This window comes from Lolium perenne, chromosome 6 (assembly GCF_019359855.2).
Source record: "Lolium perenne isolate Kyuss_39 chromosome 6, Kyuss_2.0, whole genome shotgun sequence".
NCBI lineage: Eukaryota > Viridiplantae > Streptophyta > Magnoliopsida > Poales > Poaceae > Lolium > Lolium perenne.
This window is the reverse complement of record NC_067249.2, coordinates 255,052,554-255,067,733: the sequence shown is the minus strand read 5'-3', so window position 1 is coordinate 255,067,733 and position 15,180 is coordinate 255,052,554. Positions and strand designations below refer to the sequence as shown.

The 15,180-nt window shown below is 48.9% G+C and overlaps 2 protein-coding genes across 7 annotated transcripts; both read right to left on the bottom strand.

Moving 5' to 3' along the window:
• Nucleotides 1-2,487: 2,487 nt before the first annotated feature.
• Nucleotides 2,488-5,149, bottom strand: LOC127305239 (uncharacterized). The gene is made up of 5 exons (XM_071821229.1): nt 4,219-5,149; nt 4,038-4,126; nt 3,838-3,949; nt 2,950-3,002; nt 2,488-2,813 (listed from the first exon to the last, which is right to left on the bottom strand). The coding sequence occupies exons 1-5, from the start codon at nt 5,069-5,071 to the stop codon at nt 2,598-2,600; spliced, it is 1,323 nt and encodes a 440-aa protein (XP_071677330.1). The 5' UTR covers nt 5,072-5,149; the 3' UTR covers nt 2,488-2,597.
• Nucleotides 5,150-5,785: 636 nt separating this feature from the next.
• Nucleotides 5,786-7,439, bottom strand: LOC127305236 (uncharacterized). Of its 6 annotated transcripts, none has more exons than XM_051335629.1 (3): nt 6,783-7,439; nt 6,595-6,667; nt 5,786-6,180 (listed from the first exon to the last, which is right to left on the bottom strand). In XM_051335629.1, exons 1-3 carry the CDS (start codon nt 7,338-7,340, stop codon nt 6,116-6,118), a joined length of 696 nt encoding a protein of 231 aa, XP_051191589.1. In that variant the 5' UTR covers nt 7,341-7,439; the 3' UTR covers nt 5,786-6,115. The 6 variants fall into 6 exon arrangements, with proteins under 6 accessions (XP_051191589.1, XP_051191587.1, XP_051191588.1 ...); XM_051335627.1 differs by having other exon boundaries at nt 5,786-6,263; nt 6,610-6,667; nt 6,783-7,438; XM_051335628.1 differs by having other exon boundaries at nt 6,780-7,437.
• Nucleotides 7,440-15,180: the final 7,741 nt, after the last annotated feature.

Sequence of the window (15,180 nt, the reverse complement as noted above, 5' to 3'; positions counted from 1 at the left end):
ATTTTAAAAAAATATATCAAAAATCAAAATTTTAAGTTTCAAAAAAATTGTGGGAAAAAAACTGGACATGTCAATGTTGTAACATGCAACATGTAAAAACCGCAATGTGAAATTCATTATACTGTACTACTATAACGCTACACAAACCGATAAAATTTGGAGGTTTTAAAATATGCATAACTCGGATCAACATTTCTGTCATTGTTATGTAGCTCAAATAGTAAGTATTTTAAATTGATGGCTACATCCGGATTTTCACCATATTATTTAGAACAAATAAACGTGATTTTAGCAAGATCACTAGAGCCCAGAGCCAAAAATCTCTACCGATGAAAATCTCACCGTCAGTAGCTTCTCTTCCTGCCGTGGATGATTCTGGTAGTCCGGTCCTGCCGCCCAACTGAAGTTAAACAATACAACACAAGCCGTAAGAGCATCTCCACTCGTTTGGCCTCCCCACGCCGAAATCCGGACGAAACAATCGCCGGATTAAGTCGAAATTCAAACAAAACGTAGTCCCGCTATAAATACGTCCAGATCGGCAAAAGGATCAGCCATAGATCGGCGATCTGAGGGAAATTATACTGAAACAGGGGCGTCGGCAGTCCCGTCTGGCACGGCGGTGTCTGACAGCCCAGTTTCCTCACACGCCGTGGTCGAAGCGGCGGCCGATGTCGCTGTGGGCGCAGTCGACGTCGAAGCGGCGGCAGTCGACGTCGTAGACGGTGAGGGCGAAGCACTGGCCGGAGTGGGTCGAAGGATGTCGGCAACGCCCTCTTCGCGTTGAGTTTCTTCTCCCTCTCCGCCCTGGCGCTAGTTTCGATCTGGCGTCGGAGCTCGTCCGCCGCCCACTGTGCCTTGGACACACCCGGCGGCCGCTCCTTCTTCGCCCGTGACTTCCTCGACTTCGGCGGCATGGTGGTGGACGAGAAAGAGGAGGAGGAGAATGAAGATGGCTACACAAATTCGGCGGGGGAGAATGAGGATATGCAAGCAAATTGGAGGGAAATCGATAGGATTTGGCGGTTTAGTTGCCGACTACGAGGGTCCACACAATGTTTCGCGCCAAATTCTTTCGTCGGAGTCCCCGAGCGCGCCTCGGGGAACCGGGGATGGCGTGGGCTCGCCGGATGGATGAAGGGCCAAATCCGGACAAAATCGAGGAACCGGGGACGCGACTGGGCCGAATTACGCCATCCAGATGGGAAAAACGTCGCTCGGAGGCCTCGTCGGGGAGACGAGTGGGAATGCTCTAAGCCACCAGTTCCATCGGCGGCCAAGACAGAATATGCGAATGAAGAAAGGAAAACAAGCAATGCTAGGCAAGATTAGCTTACTACTTTTTATAAGTCTTCTTCTCGTCTCAGGTAGGCAAGCTCCATCTTCCGGATGGCCTCCTGCTTGGCGCCGTCCTTGGGCCGAGCTGATGGGCAGAGCTTGCGCACGATGTACTCTTCGGACATGGTGGGACGGGGCGGGTTCATCGGGATCCGCCGCGGTGGGGTCGGCGCCGGGGACGACCACGGGCGCTCGCGGAGGTCGCTGAAGAGCAAGGACGCCGGCGGCCTCTACGGGGTCTCACCGCTGTTCCGGGACGCGGCACGGAAGGACTTGAGGCTACACTGGATGTCATCGAGGGACACACGGGGGCCGCAGCGGGACGGGGCGGGTTGGTCGGGATCTGCCACGGTGGGGGCAGCGCCGGGGACGACCGCAGGCGCTCGCGGAGGTCGCTGAAGAGCGAGGGCCTCTGCGGGGGCTCGCCGCTGTTCGTGGGCGGAGGGTGCGGGGAGGCATCGATGTCATCGGACTGCGGCGGTGGAAGAGGGAAGGGGGGGTTGGAGGACGACAACGAGGAGAAGGGGCAGGGGAGATGGAGGATGGGCTTCTTGCTCGGGTTGATCCGGCGGAGCGCCATGGCGGCGGCGGGAGGTGGGGTTCACTGCTCCCCTCCTCCTCTTCGCTTGACGTAGTGTAGGGTTTTGGGGAGAGAAAGGGAAAGGAGGACGAGTGCAGTGGTCGTGCGGTAGATGGATCAGCTCCGGCCTGCGACTGCGCGTGCGATGGGCCGAAGTTGGCCCAACATGGCAAACAATCTTTTCCATCAGTGAGCTAAATCAGATTCAGCTCGTGGCAACAGAAAAAAAAAACTATCAATCAGCTTTGCGACAACTTTCCCCCCTAGGGTGAGGAGAGGGCCGACGCCGCCACCGCCGAAGAAGATGAAGAGCGCCGCCGCCCAACCACGAACACCTCCGGAGAAGATGAATACCTCCACTGCCCGCGGCCGCCTTGCTCTCCCCAAAGCTCCACCTCCACCGGTCCTCTAGAGCTCCCGGCCTCCATCTAAGCTCCGCCGCAGCCTGTTCTCCGGCGGCAGCGACCGCTACACCCCTCACCCTAGGTATTTTGCTTGCCGGTGGCTCTTTAGCCACCGCTTTTTGTGCCGTGAAGAGCCCCGAGGTTGCCGACTCCGGCAAGGTGGAATGCGATGCTCCAACTTCGACCCTCTCTCTGATGGATTCTATTGCCATGCAATTGACAGCCAAAAGAGAAGTGTGGAAAACTAATCAATCGCCAAATCTGTCTCACTGGCTCTACGTCTTCATCTTTCTCTTCCTCTTGCTCTTCTTAGACTTGGCCTTGGTAGGCTGGGTCTTCTTGTAGTCAGGCGCTTTGTACTCAGGTATGTCGCGGAGCCCCAGCTTCGAGAGGACCATGCAGTACGAGTCCCAGTCAGTTCGCCGTAGGTACTTGAGATATTTCTTCCTCCTTTGAACCATATCCTGAAGACCCTTCCTAGAATGCTTGTCCTGCATCACCACAACAATAAAGTCCACAGGTCACTTGACCGAGCTGAATGAAGTCCATACGATTCCAAAAGTGGTGTTTAGTTAAAAGAGCAAATACGGCATGATATGGATAAGGGAACTGAAACATTGCACATACCTTTTTGTGTAAAACAGATGACAGATGCTTGATTTTTAGTGTTAATTGCGCTACTGAAAAACAAAGACATGCATACTATCAGTAACATGCACCATGTGCATAGTGAAGATGCAAGCAAAGAGTATGAAATGCTCTACATACAAAATATATATCAGAACTGCTCAAGAGCTCGAGAATAGAGGGCGAAAATACATGAGAGCTCAAAGGTATTTAGTTCCAGGAATACATGTACAAGCTGCTTCTAACAATGTTAAGCATAACAAAACAAGATTGCCAGCAAGCCTAGAAGAACTGCTCAAGACCTCGAGAATAGAGTGAATCTTTCAAGTGACAGCTGACAGGTCTAATGATATCTATTTAGTAGGGCAAAACTTGCACTAACCAAAGTACAGAAGAACCAGAATTTGAAAACATATATTCTATCAGCCAGACCTCTTTTCTCACTGATCAGTTACTAGCTACAGAAGAATATGGGGAAAAAAACCTGTTAACGCACAAAAAATGTAATGCTGAAGTTCACTGAACCATGTCTACAATTGAAGTTAACTGGACCATTTCTCAGTTGTATTACAGTTGACAAAACTACTAGGTTATCAAGTGAAGATTCTGAAAAGTCTTTACTGCGACATTTAGCATAGCCTATATCAGCTACTCAAGGAAATTTGGTCTTCGAGTCGTATCAAATCATGACCGCCTTCTTTTCCGAACAGAAAAGTGATCAAATATTAAACATTCACTACTCATCAACAACATTATACTAGTTATGGGGGAGAGACACAGCATTGAAACACCGTATTGGCAAGTCAGCATATTCTACTTGTGTTCAGAACTTCAGATGTGTATCACAGTTTTCTGGTATTATGCAAGTATAAAGGGTAAGATACTTACTTTGGACTCTTGCAGAACCACAGTCGTTCTCGGACATCTTGAACTCGTCCCTCACCTTCTGAAGCTCCAATTTCATCTTCTCTTCGCCTGACATGTGGTCGGGATGGAAATACTGGAGAGGCAACGAACGATAATCAGGCAATGCACCCTCAGAGCAGAGACAAGAGATGAAATACTAGGAAAAAAAGGGATAATCTCACCCTCTCTAGCAACTCCTCCTGGGGTGGTTGACTCAGGTACTCCGGTATCGGGTTCCCAGTAAGGTTTGCAATCGAAAACATTCCACCCACTGCTCCCGGTAAAGCACAAGACAATACAAGCTCAGTTGAGAATTATATGGAAAGAAAGGAAAAGAATCAGTGCTAGGCCAGATGAGATTACTGTTTCTGATGGCCTTCTGCTTATCGGTTTTCGCGATGCTCCTAATGCTCTGCTTCAAAGCACCGAACTGGCCACCCAGCCGCGTGTCCTTGTCCTTGGCGGCCAGCTTGGCGATCCGGCCTTGCAGCTCCTGGAGCGAGAACCAGTCCTTGCCGTCCTTCCCCGCGCCCGGCGGCCGCAGCTCCTGGAGCTCCTTCCCGAGGGCTTCGTAGGTGTAGGTCTTGTAGAGCATGACGGCGGCGTCCGGATCGTCCGCCTCTGTCCCGGCTCTCTCCTTGGCGAAGATGCCATTTGACGTCGCTGAGAGGAACTCCTTGGGCTGCTGCTTCTGCTGCTGCCGCGGGTCGATCTTCCGGAGGCCCTCGCGGAGGGCGGTGAAGTCGAAAGGCTTGGCGCCGTCGGCGTTGGGGGGACGGGCCGCCGGGGGGCCGCTGCTCCTGAGCAGGTCCTGGAACGACGGGGTGCCCCCGCCGCCGCTGGAGAAGGGGGGCGGCGTCGACGGGGCGGCGCCCCCGGGGTTCCGGGAGGCGGCGCGGTAGTTCTCGAGGCTGCGCCGGATGTCCTCGAGGGGCACGGCGGGGGCCGCGGCGGAACGGGGCGGGTTGGTCGGGATCCGCCGCGGTGGGGGCGGCGCCGGGGACGACCGCAGGCGCTCGCGGAGGTCGCTGAAGAGCGAGGGTCTCTGCGGGGGCTCGCCGCTGTTCGGGGGCGAGGAGCGGGGGGAGGCGTCGGGGTCGTCGGAGTGCGGCGGTGGAGGAGGAGGGAAGGGAGGGTTGGAGGAGGAGGACGAGGAGAAGGGGCGGGGGAGATGGAGGAGGGGCTTCTTGGTCGGGTTGATCAGGCGGAGCGCCATGGCGGCGGCGGCGGGAGGTGGGGTTCACTGCTCCCCTCCTCCTCGCTGGACGTGGTGTAGGGTTTTGGGGAGAGAAAGGGATGAGTGCAGTGGTCGAGCGATGGATGGGTCAGCTCCGGCCTGCGACCGCACGTGCAATGGGCTGAAGTTGGCCCAACATAGCCAACAATCTTTCCATCAGTGAGCTAAGGCTCAGTTCTTTTTAGCTTCAGCTTGTGCATAAGCTGCTACAGCTCGATCTGCCCAAATAAACGGCCGTGAAAATAAGCTGCAGAGTAAACTACGTCCAGTTCTTTTCAGCTGTTGCTGTCTCAGCTTATTTTGGTAGTTGCAAGATGACAAATCTAAAATACCCCTTGATGGAAAATGAATCTCGTAGCTAGTATCTGAATCCACCAAGAAACTGAATGAACAAAGTCGTGACTGCAATCAGTTCGGCAGCGTCCTGCTAGCCATCAGATTGATGGACGCGTGCGCGGTAACAACTAGCTAGCCCAAGCATCTGCTGTTAGCGATTCCGGCCGTGCTGATTCCCGTCACGCGGAGGTCGGAGACGCGTACGCGCGACAGATCCCGGCCATTAGTGTCCCGCCGGCCATGGAGGAGTAGACGCGTTGCAACCTGTTGTGCGCAGCGCCGGTCGATTGCCGCAGTAGAGGGAGGAGGTGCTCCGCCGGAGGGCCGGTCGCTCCGCTCGATCTGGCCGACAGAGAGTTTCCTTTCCGATTTCCTTTAAAAGAAACCACCAGGTTCACTACAACAACAATAACAACAAAAAAGAGGAGAAACCTAACGGGTGCCATGGCTGCTAGCCCTTAGCTTACAACTAACAGCAGACCCCCACCTCGATGAGGGATCTGCATATGTACACCAAGAATCAACTGGCAACATCACTAGGTCAAAAGCCATCAAAAGAAAAAACAAGTTCTTCAGCATCTTCCACATTATTCAGTCTTCTACAACATTCAGCAAAAGGCAACCTCCGACGAGATCTTCACCGCCATATCTAAAATTTCGATCAGAAGGAAACCAGCTCAGACCACCTCACTTGCTACTTTCTGGAAGAGTTTTATCCCCCAATTCAGGTCCTCTCTGCTTGTGTGTTCTTCCTGCAAAGGCCATCGCACCACCAAGAGAGATAGATGAAGGAAATAAAAATCTCGGAAAGTGTCCTTTGGCTCATGTAGTTCTCCTTCATTTTTAAAAAAATATATCAAAAATCAAATTTCTAAGTTTCAAAAAAATTGTGGGAGAAAAACTGGACATGTCAATGTTGTAACATGCAACATGTAAAAACCGCAATGTGAAATTCATTATACTGTACTACTATAAGGCTACACAAACCGATAAAATTTGGAGATTTTAAAATATGCATAACTCGGATCCACATTTCTGTCATTGTTATGTAGCTCAAATAGTAAGTATTTAAAATTGATGGCTACATCCGATTTTCACCATATTATTTAGAACAAATAAACGTGATTTTAGCAAGATCACTGGAGCCCAGAGCCAAAAATCTCTACCCATGAAAATCTCACCGTCAGTAGCTTCTCTTCCTGCCGTGGATGATTCTGGTAGTCCGGTCCTGCCGCCCAACTGAAGTCAAACAATACAACACAAGCCGTAAGCCACCAGTTCCATCGGCGGCCAAGACAGGATATGTGAATGAAGAAAGGAAAACAAGCAATGCTAGGCAAGATTAGCTTACTACTTCTGATAAGTCTTGTTCTCGTCTCAGGGACATCGCGGCTTGCCTGGTGGGACGGGGAGGGTCCGGATCTTCCGCCTCTGCCCCGGCTCTCTCCTTGGCGAAGATGCTGTCTGAAGTTGCTGAGGGGAACTCCTTGGGCGGCTGCTTCTGCTGCTGCCGGATCTTCCGGAGGCCCTTGCTGAGGATGGTGAAGTCGAAGGCGCACGGCTTGGCGCCGTCAGCGTTGGGGTTGCGAGCCGCCGGGGGGGAGAAGAGGGGCAGCGTCAACGGGGCGCCGCCGGGGATCCGGGACGCGGCGCGGGAGTGCTCGAGGTAGCGCCGGATGTTGTCGAGGGACTCGGCGGCGGCTCGCCGCTGTTCGCGGAGGTCGCTGAAGGATGAGGGCCTCTGCGGGGGCTCGCCGCTGTTCGGGGGCGGAGGGGGCGGGGAGGCGTCGGTGTCGTCGGACTGCGGCGGTGGAGGAGGAGGGAAGGGGGGGTTGGAGGACGACAACGAGGAGAAGGGGCGGGGGAGATGGAGGAGGGGCTTCTTGGTCGGGTTGATCCGGCGGAGCGCCATGGCAGCGGCGGCGGCGGGGTTCACTGCTCCCGTCCTCGTCGCTGGACGTGGTGTAGGGTTTTGGGGAAGAGAAAGGGGAAGGAGGACGAGTGCAGTGGTCGAGCGGTAGATGGATCAGCTCCGGCCTGCGAGCGACTGCACGTGCGATGGGCTGAAATTGGCCCAACACAGCCAACAATCTTTTCCATCAGTGGGCTAAATCAGATTCAAGCTCGTGGCAACAAAAAAAAAATCAAAACTATCAATCAGCCTTGCGACCACATTTGCCCCTAATTTAAATTTTCACATGTTTAACCCACCAACATAATTGAAACACCTTCTACTAAAAAAAACATAATTGAAACACCTAGCTTTGGCTGCCAGTTCAGCATACGAGTGGCACCGGTTCAGGTAGGATCAGCTTCAGCCAACGCAAGAGGCCTCCATGGTGAGCCAACATCAAGTTGAAGATGAAATCAGTTTGCTGAAGATGGTCTAGCTTCGGCAAATAGGCCATTCCATGCTCGAACATCTAACCTTGCAGGTAGTTTGAAAAAGTGGTGTAGGAAGAAGAAACCGATTGATCAGCATTTAAGCAAGATTCAGGATCAGATCCATGAAATACAGATGCAACCTATCCAGGTACGGAATCATGCCTCTGGAAGCTAATCTTGTGGCCCAGTATGATCAGAACTTGACCAAATTAACCGAATTCCATAGACAAAGGGCAAAAAAACATTGGGCAACACAGGGAGATAGAAATACTTCTTTTTTCCATCATGTTGTGCTTAAACGTAGACGTCGGAACCGTATCTCCTCTGTTAACGATACTCAAGGCAACACTTTACATGATCCAGATGAGATTGCTTCGGAATTTGTTTCTTACTTCCGCAGTATCTTCCGTTCCTCTACCACTAATTCTGGCATGCCATTCTTAAGCACTACAATAGCAAGGGAAGCTGGAGATTACACAAACTCGATCCCAGATAAAGAAGAAATTTGGGGAATCCTGAAAGCAATGAGAGGAAATGCATCTCCAGGACCGGATGGATTCAACGTGGCTTTCTACAAGTCGGCTTGGAGTTGGATTGCGGATGATGTTATGGCGGTAGTCCAAAACTTCTATATGACAGGTGTGCTCCCTCCCCACATCAATGATACAAATATTGCTCTTATTCCTAAAAAGCTTGTTTGTGTTATGCCCGCTGATTTTCGGCCTATTAGTCTTTGCAACGTCATTTACAAAATCATTTCAAAATCTCTTGCAAATTGGCTTAAACAACATCTTCCTGACTACATCCATCCTTCCCAACAAGCTTTTATAGAAGGTCGACGGATTAGCAACAATATCATCATAGCTCAGGAAATTACACATTCTTTTTCTTTGAACTCTTGGAATAACCATGCGTTTATGCTTAAAATTGATCTTGCTAAGGCATTTGATAGACTTGAATGGAACTTCATTTCGGCAGCTCTGGCTCGTAAAGGGCTTCATGCTCACTTTATAAATTTAGTCCATGCTTGCATTTCCTCGCCAACTTTTTCTGTTATTATCAATGGTCAATCTTATGCTCGCTTTACAAGCAGCCGAGGAGTGCGGCAGGGTTGCCCCTTGTCTCTGTATCTGTTTGTGCTTGCAGTCAACGAACTCTCTTTAGCTCTTCAAGAGGCCATGCAGAACAACAACTTGACAGGTATTTCACTTGGACCAGACTGCCCCCCGATCCACTCACTCTTATTTGCCGATCATCTGTTAGTTTGTGGCAATGCTAACATCCAGGAAGCTGCAGCCATGTCTCGCATTATTAGTCAATTCTGTCGTGCTTCCGGTCAAGTGCCAAATTGGAACAAATCTGCTATTCTTTTCAGCAAAAGGGTCAATCACCAGGTTATGCAGGACATTAGGCAAATTTTCCATGTGCCAGAGATATTGACACAAACACCATTCATCTTGGCCATCCCTTGATTTTGCCTGCGAAGGATAGAGCTGTGGCTTACAACTTCATTTATGGAAAATTTAAATCTAAACTAACTACCTATGTTGCTAACAAGTTGTCTCACGCTGCCCGTTTGGAGCTAATAAAATCTGTTTTCTCTTCTATTCCTGTCTATTACATGTCCAGCATCCTTTTCTCAAAGAAGTTTCTTAACAAACTCACAGCTATTATCAGACGTTTTTGGTGGACAGGAGTTAAGGAAGAAGACAATGCCAGAAGCCTTTGCCTTAGGGCTTGGGCTGATATATGTGCCCCTAAGCAAGAGGGGGGCCTTGGTATCAAAAACTTGCAGGCAACAAACCAAGGACTCATATTATCGGCAACTTGGAGACTAGCCAAAGACCCTGAAACTCAGCTTGCTCTCATTCTCAAATCAAAGTATCATCCAGACACTTCAATTTGGAGGGCCAAATCCAATGTGCCCAAGTCTGCATTCTGGTCAGCAATTCTAAAGGTAAAGCATCTCTTGATGTCTGCTTCTTTTTACCAGCTTTTAGAAGGCAATATTTCTGTTTGGAGCTCACCCTGGTTTTCTGGTTGGGAAACAATTTATGACAACCTGATAATTCATCCCCAACCTTTTGCTTACCCAGCTGTAGTTAAAGATTTATGGATGCCTAATCAAAAAACTTGGAATGTTCCCCTTATAAATGCTCTGTTTACTCCTCAAACTGCAAACTCGATTATACAAACCCCTATAGTTGATGCGTCTGGGCCAGATTTACTGTGTTGGAAGTTAACCCCTACAGGAGAATTCTCTTGCAAAAGTGCTTACAGATATTGCTTCAGCAACTTGTTGTTGCCAGAGAATCAGAGGCCAAAAGAAGTTCATCTTCAGGTTAAAGCACTTCTCATGCAGGTCTGGAAAGACAAAAGCCTTGCTCCTCGAGTCCAGACCTTTGCTTGGAGACTTCTTCGAAAAGCTCTACCAACTGGGAAAAGAGCAGGTAGGTTCTCTACTCACATTGAAAAAGATTGCTCTAGGTGTGGGCAGGAAGAAGATGACATGCACATGTTCTTCCTCTGTCCCTTTGCGAAGGCGGTTTGGTTTGCCGCTCCCTGGCACCTTAGGTCAGAAGTGATTGTGAATACTTCTCTTCTATGCATGATACCATTCAGGCAATCCTTTCTTCAGGTCACCCATATGCATCTATTTCAAATATTTACACTTTTCTTTGGTGCATATGGAAAGCTCGGAACGACTTTGTCTTTGGCAGGAAGGTGAACTCTCCCTTGCAGGTGTTTGCGGCAGTGGAAGCGATCTTGAGGTGTGCAACATTGACAGATAAAGACCAAGAACATATGTCAACTTTACCCTCTCTGCAAGCTCCAAGTTCTCATCACCAGGCACTAGCCTCGGGTGCTCCTTCTATTTCTGATCTATCTACGATTGTTGGGCCTACAATATTCACAGATGCAGCTTGGAAGGCTCCTCATGATCACTTGCAGGTGCAAGCAGGAATTGGAATCTACATCAAGCTTGGTGAGGACACGCAACAACATGGCGTCTTTGTTTCAGCGGTCTCCCCGCCAGCAGCTTCACCTCTACACGCTGAAGCGCTCGCATTGCAACTTGCTGTTGTTGTAGCTTCGATCCTTCAGGTTCAGGAACCAAGTTACTTCACAGATTGTGCTACTCTGGCCAAAGCTGTGACTGCAAACAACATTCTCACTGCACCAGGACATTGGCAAATCAGGCCTCAGCTTGCGTCAATATTTGCTTCAGATTCCTTCAGTCCGACAAGCTTCTTTCTGGTCTCTAGAAGTCTGAATTTCATTGCTCACCACTTCGCTAGGCTAGCCACGAGAATTACTACTAGTCAACCTTTACTTCTTAGATGCTGTTGTAGCTCTCATGTTCCTGGGAGATGTCCAGTACGTGAGAAGTTCATTAATCATAGCGTGTCTCCCTTCACATACGTTCTGTAATATGCCACTGATGACTGATCGTTGTGAATACACTATCTGAATTTCCAAAAAAAAAATATGGTCTACCTCCAGTTTTGAGTTGTACGATATGAGATGGAATCTTCCTTTTTTCAGATGATTTCCCTGGCTGAGTCCAATGGATTCCTTGCTTGCTCCTGTAATGTAAGGTTGTAACCTGCCAATCTGCCATGGCTTCTTGCTTCAATTTACTTATTCTTTAAGGTGTTGGTTTATATATAAACTAGTATAAATGTCCGTGCGTTGCCACGGGTACTCAAAATTCATTTTTTAGTGCACATATATAATTCACAACTCACTATGAAAATCCAAAATAAATCAGGGATATCATAATGTACAACATGATAATACTGAACGCAATAACAAAACATCATTGTTGTGCATCTGCATGCATGGTTCCAAGTTCTAGGCCACGAGACATTTTCAGAATCTAGGCCGCCGAGGTGATGCAACTCAGCGCTCTATGATGTCGTTGTTGATGTTGTTCGTGTTGCGCCACCGTGTGCTACTGCTGGTGTAAGAACATGTCCTTTACCCCATGTGTGGTTTTGGTAATTGATGACAATCCCTATGGACTAACGGTTGCATTGAGAATCAATCTTAGGTCAAGTCCATAGTCATGTTGGACTCAAGGTTGTAAGATGGAGAAGACGGAGTACAATGATGAAGATGGTGTCGAAGAGAGACAAAGACGGTGTTGAAGATGAAGAGAGAAGACGGCGTAGAAGATGAAGAGAGAAGATGGCGTGTATGTTGGAGGAAGATGGTGGCACGGACAATGATGAAGACGGTGGCATGGACAATGATGAAGAGGGTGAAGACGGAGTTTGCCGACTCGAGAAGAATGCGCAAGGACTAGGTTTGTGCTCGATAGGATAGTGGGTCGTATCATCGGAGAGAGCTCAAACCTTGCATGCATTGCATTGTGTTCTTGGTTCTTCTTGGTTCTTATGCATGAAACGGATTTCGGTTGCATCACATGTTGCATATGCGAGAGTGATGATTTTCCCGATATACCGTATTGAGAGGTTACACCTCTATGACCATGAGAAAATCATCACTCACTCATTCGCATGATTTCACCTTGCAAAGATGTAGCTCTTGTCGCCCTCTTTCCAACAAAACTGGTTTCATGTCATTCGGAGTTGTCTAGCTCAAGTTATGGATTTTATAGTGCATCATATTTGGAAAAAGAAAACGAAAAACGTTTTTGGGCCAGCCCGGTACTACCGCTGGCGGTACCGGGCCCAGTACCGCATCAGCCTCCAAAGCTTACTGGACCCAGCCCGGTATCAGAGCGGTACTGGGCCGGTAGTACCGTAACTGGGCCGGTACCAGACCGGTACCAGGTCCGGTACTACCGGCCGGCCCCCTTTGCCTTTTTTTCTCCAGCCCCACCCGCATCGGGCCGCCGCACCAGCCAGCCCACTCCACCGCGCCCAGGCCGCTGCTCGCTTCCGCTCGCCCACGTCGCCCGCTCGCCGCTGCTCGATCCCGCAGGAGAGCCTCGAGGCGTTGACCTCGCTCGATCCCGCGCGGGAGCACATCTCCCGCCCGCGCCTCGCACAACGCGCCCTCCCGCTCGGCCCCACGCGCTGTCTGACACGCGTACAGCACACGGCCGTTGGGAACCCCAAGTGGAAGGTGTGATGCGTACAGCAGTAAGTTTCCCTCAGTTAGAAACCAAGGTTTATCGAACCAGTAGGAGTCAAGAAGCACGTTGAAGGTTGATGGCGGCGAGATGTAGTGCGGCGCAACACCAGGGATTCCGGCGCCAACGTGAAACCTGCACAACACAACCAAAGTACTTTGCCCCAACGAAACAGTGAGGTTGTCAATCTCACCGGCTTGCTGTAACAAAGGATTAGATGTATAGTGTGGATGATGATTGTTTGCAGAGAACAGTAGAACAAGTATTGCAGTAGATTGTATTTGATGTAAAAGAATGGACCGGGGTCCACAGTTCACTAGAGGTGTCTCTCCCATAAGATAAATAGCATGTTGGGTGAACAAATTACAGTTGGGCAATTGACAAATAGAGAGGGCATGACAATGCATATACATGATATGATGAGTATTGTGAGATTTAATTGGGCATTACGACAAAGTACATAGACCGCTATCCAGCATGCATCTATGCCTAAAAAGTCCACCTTCAGGTTATCATCCGAACCCCTTCCAGTATTAAGTTGCAATCAACAGACAATTGCATTAAGTATGGTGTGTAATGTAATCAATAACTACATCCTCGGACATAGCATCAATGTTTTATCCCTAGTGGCAACAGCACATCCATAACCTTAGGGGCTTCTGTCACTCCCCCAGATTCACGGAGACATAAACCCACTATCGAGCATAAGTACTCCCTCTTGGAGTTACAAGCATCAACTTGGCCAAAGCATCTACTAGTAACGGAGAGCATGCAAGATCATAAACAACACATAGATTGATAATCAACATAACATAGTATTCTCTATCCATCGGATCCCAACAAACACAACATATAGCATTACAGATAGATGATCTTGATCATGTTAGGCAGCTCACAAGACCCGACAATGAAGCATAATGAGGAGAAGACAACCATCTAGCTACTGCTATGGACCCATAGTCCAGGGGTGAACTACTCACTCATCACTCCGGAGGCGACCATGGCGGTGTAGAGTCCTCCGGGAGATGAATCCCCACTCCGGCAGGGTGTCGGAGGCGATCTCCTGAATCCCCCGAGATGGGATTGGCGGCGGCGGCGTCTCTGGAAGGTTTTCCGTATCGTGGCTCTCGGTACTGGGGGTTTCGCGACGAAGGCTATTTGTAGGCGGAAGGGCAGAGTCGGGAGAGTCACGAGGGGCCCACACGCTAGGGCCGCGCGGCCAGCTCCTGGGCCGCGCCGCCCTACTGTGGCGCCGCCTCGTGGCCCCACTTCGTCTTCTCTTCGGTCTTCTGGAAGCTTCGTGGCAAAATAGGCCCCTGGGCGTTGATTTCGTCCAATTCCGAGAATATTTCCTTACTAGGATTTCTGAAACCAAAAATAGCGAAACAAAGAATCGGCTCTTCGGCATCTCGTTAATAGGTTAGTGCCGGAAAATGCATAAATATGACATAAAGTATGCATAAAACATGTAGATATCATCAATAATGTGGCATGGAACATAAGAAATTATCGATACGTCGGAGACGTATCAGCATCCCCAAACTTAGTTTTTGCTCGTCCCGAGCAGGTAAACGATAACAAAGATAATTTCTGGAGTGACATGCCATCATAACCTTGATCATACTATTGTAAGCATATCTAATGAATGCAGCGATCCAAACAATGTAAATGACATGAGTAAACAAATGAATCATATAGCAAAGACTTATCATGAATAGTACTTCAAGACAAGCATCAATAAGTCTTGCATAAGAGTTAACTCATAAAGCAATAATTCAAAGTAAAGGCATTGAAGCAACACAAAGGAAGATTAAGTTTCAACGGTTGCTTTCAACTTGTAACATGTATATCTCATGGATATTGTCAATGTAAAGTAATATAACAAATGCAATATGCAAGTATGTAGGAATCAATACACAGTTCACACAAGTGTTTGCTTCTTGAGGTGGAGAGAAATAGGTAAACTGACTCAACATAAAAGTAAAAGAATGGCCCTTCGCAGAGGGAAACATTGATTGCTATATTTGTGCTAGAGCTTTTATTTTGAAAACAAGAAACAATTTTGTCAACGGTAGTAATAAAGCATATGTGTTATGTAAATTATATCTTACAAGTTGCAAGCCTCATGCATAGTATACTAATAGTGCCCGCACCTTGTCCTAATTAGCTCGGATTACCTGGATTATCATTGCAATGCACATGTTTTAACCAAGTGTCACAAAGGGGTACCTCTATGCACTTTGTACAAAGGTCTAAGGAGAAAGCT

What these genes read in the sequence shown, in the direction of transcription:
- LOC127305239 (XM_071821229.1), bottom strand. Translation starts at nt 5,071, where the DNA reads ATGGCGCTCCGCCTGATCAACCCGACCAAGAAGCCCCTCCTCCATCTC. An exon ending in GCAGAAGGCCATCAGAAACA is followed by an intron (nt 4,127 to 4,218) that starts GTAATCTCATCT and finishes TACCGGGAGCAG; the next exon opens with TGGGTGGAATGTTTTCGATT. An exon ending in TGGTTCTGCAAGAGTCCAAA is followed by an intron (nt 3,003 to 3,837) that starts GTAAGTATCTTA and finishes TTTGTTTTTCAG; the next exon opens with TAGCGCAATTAACACTAAAA.
- LOC127305236 (XM_051335626.1), bottom strand. Translation starts at nt 7,340, where the DNA reads ATGGCGCTCCGCCGGATCAACCCGACCAAGAAGCCCCTCCTCCATCTC. An exon ending in AACAAGACTTATCAGAAGTA is followed by an intron (nt 6,668 to 6,779) that starts GTAAGCTAATCT and finishes GTTTGACTTCAG; the next exon opens with TTGGGCGGCAGGACCGGACT. An exon ending in AGGAAGAGAAGCTACTGACG is followed by an intron (nt 6,264 to 6,609) that starts GTGAGATTTTCA and finishes TTAAAAATGAAG; the next exon opens with GAGAACTACATGAGCCAAAG.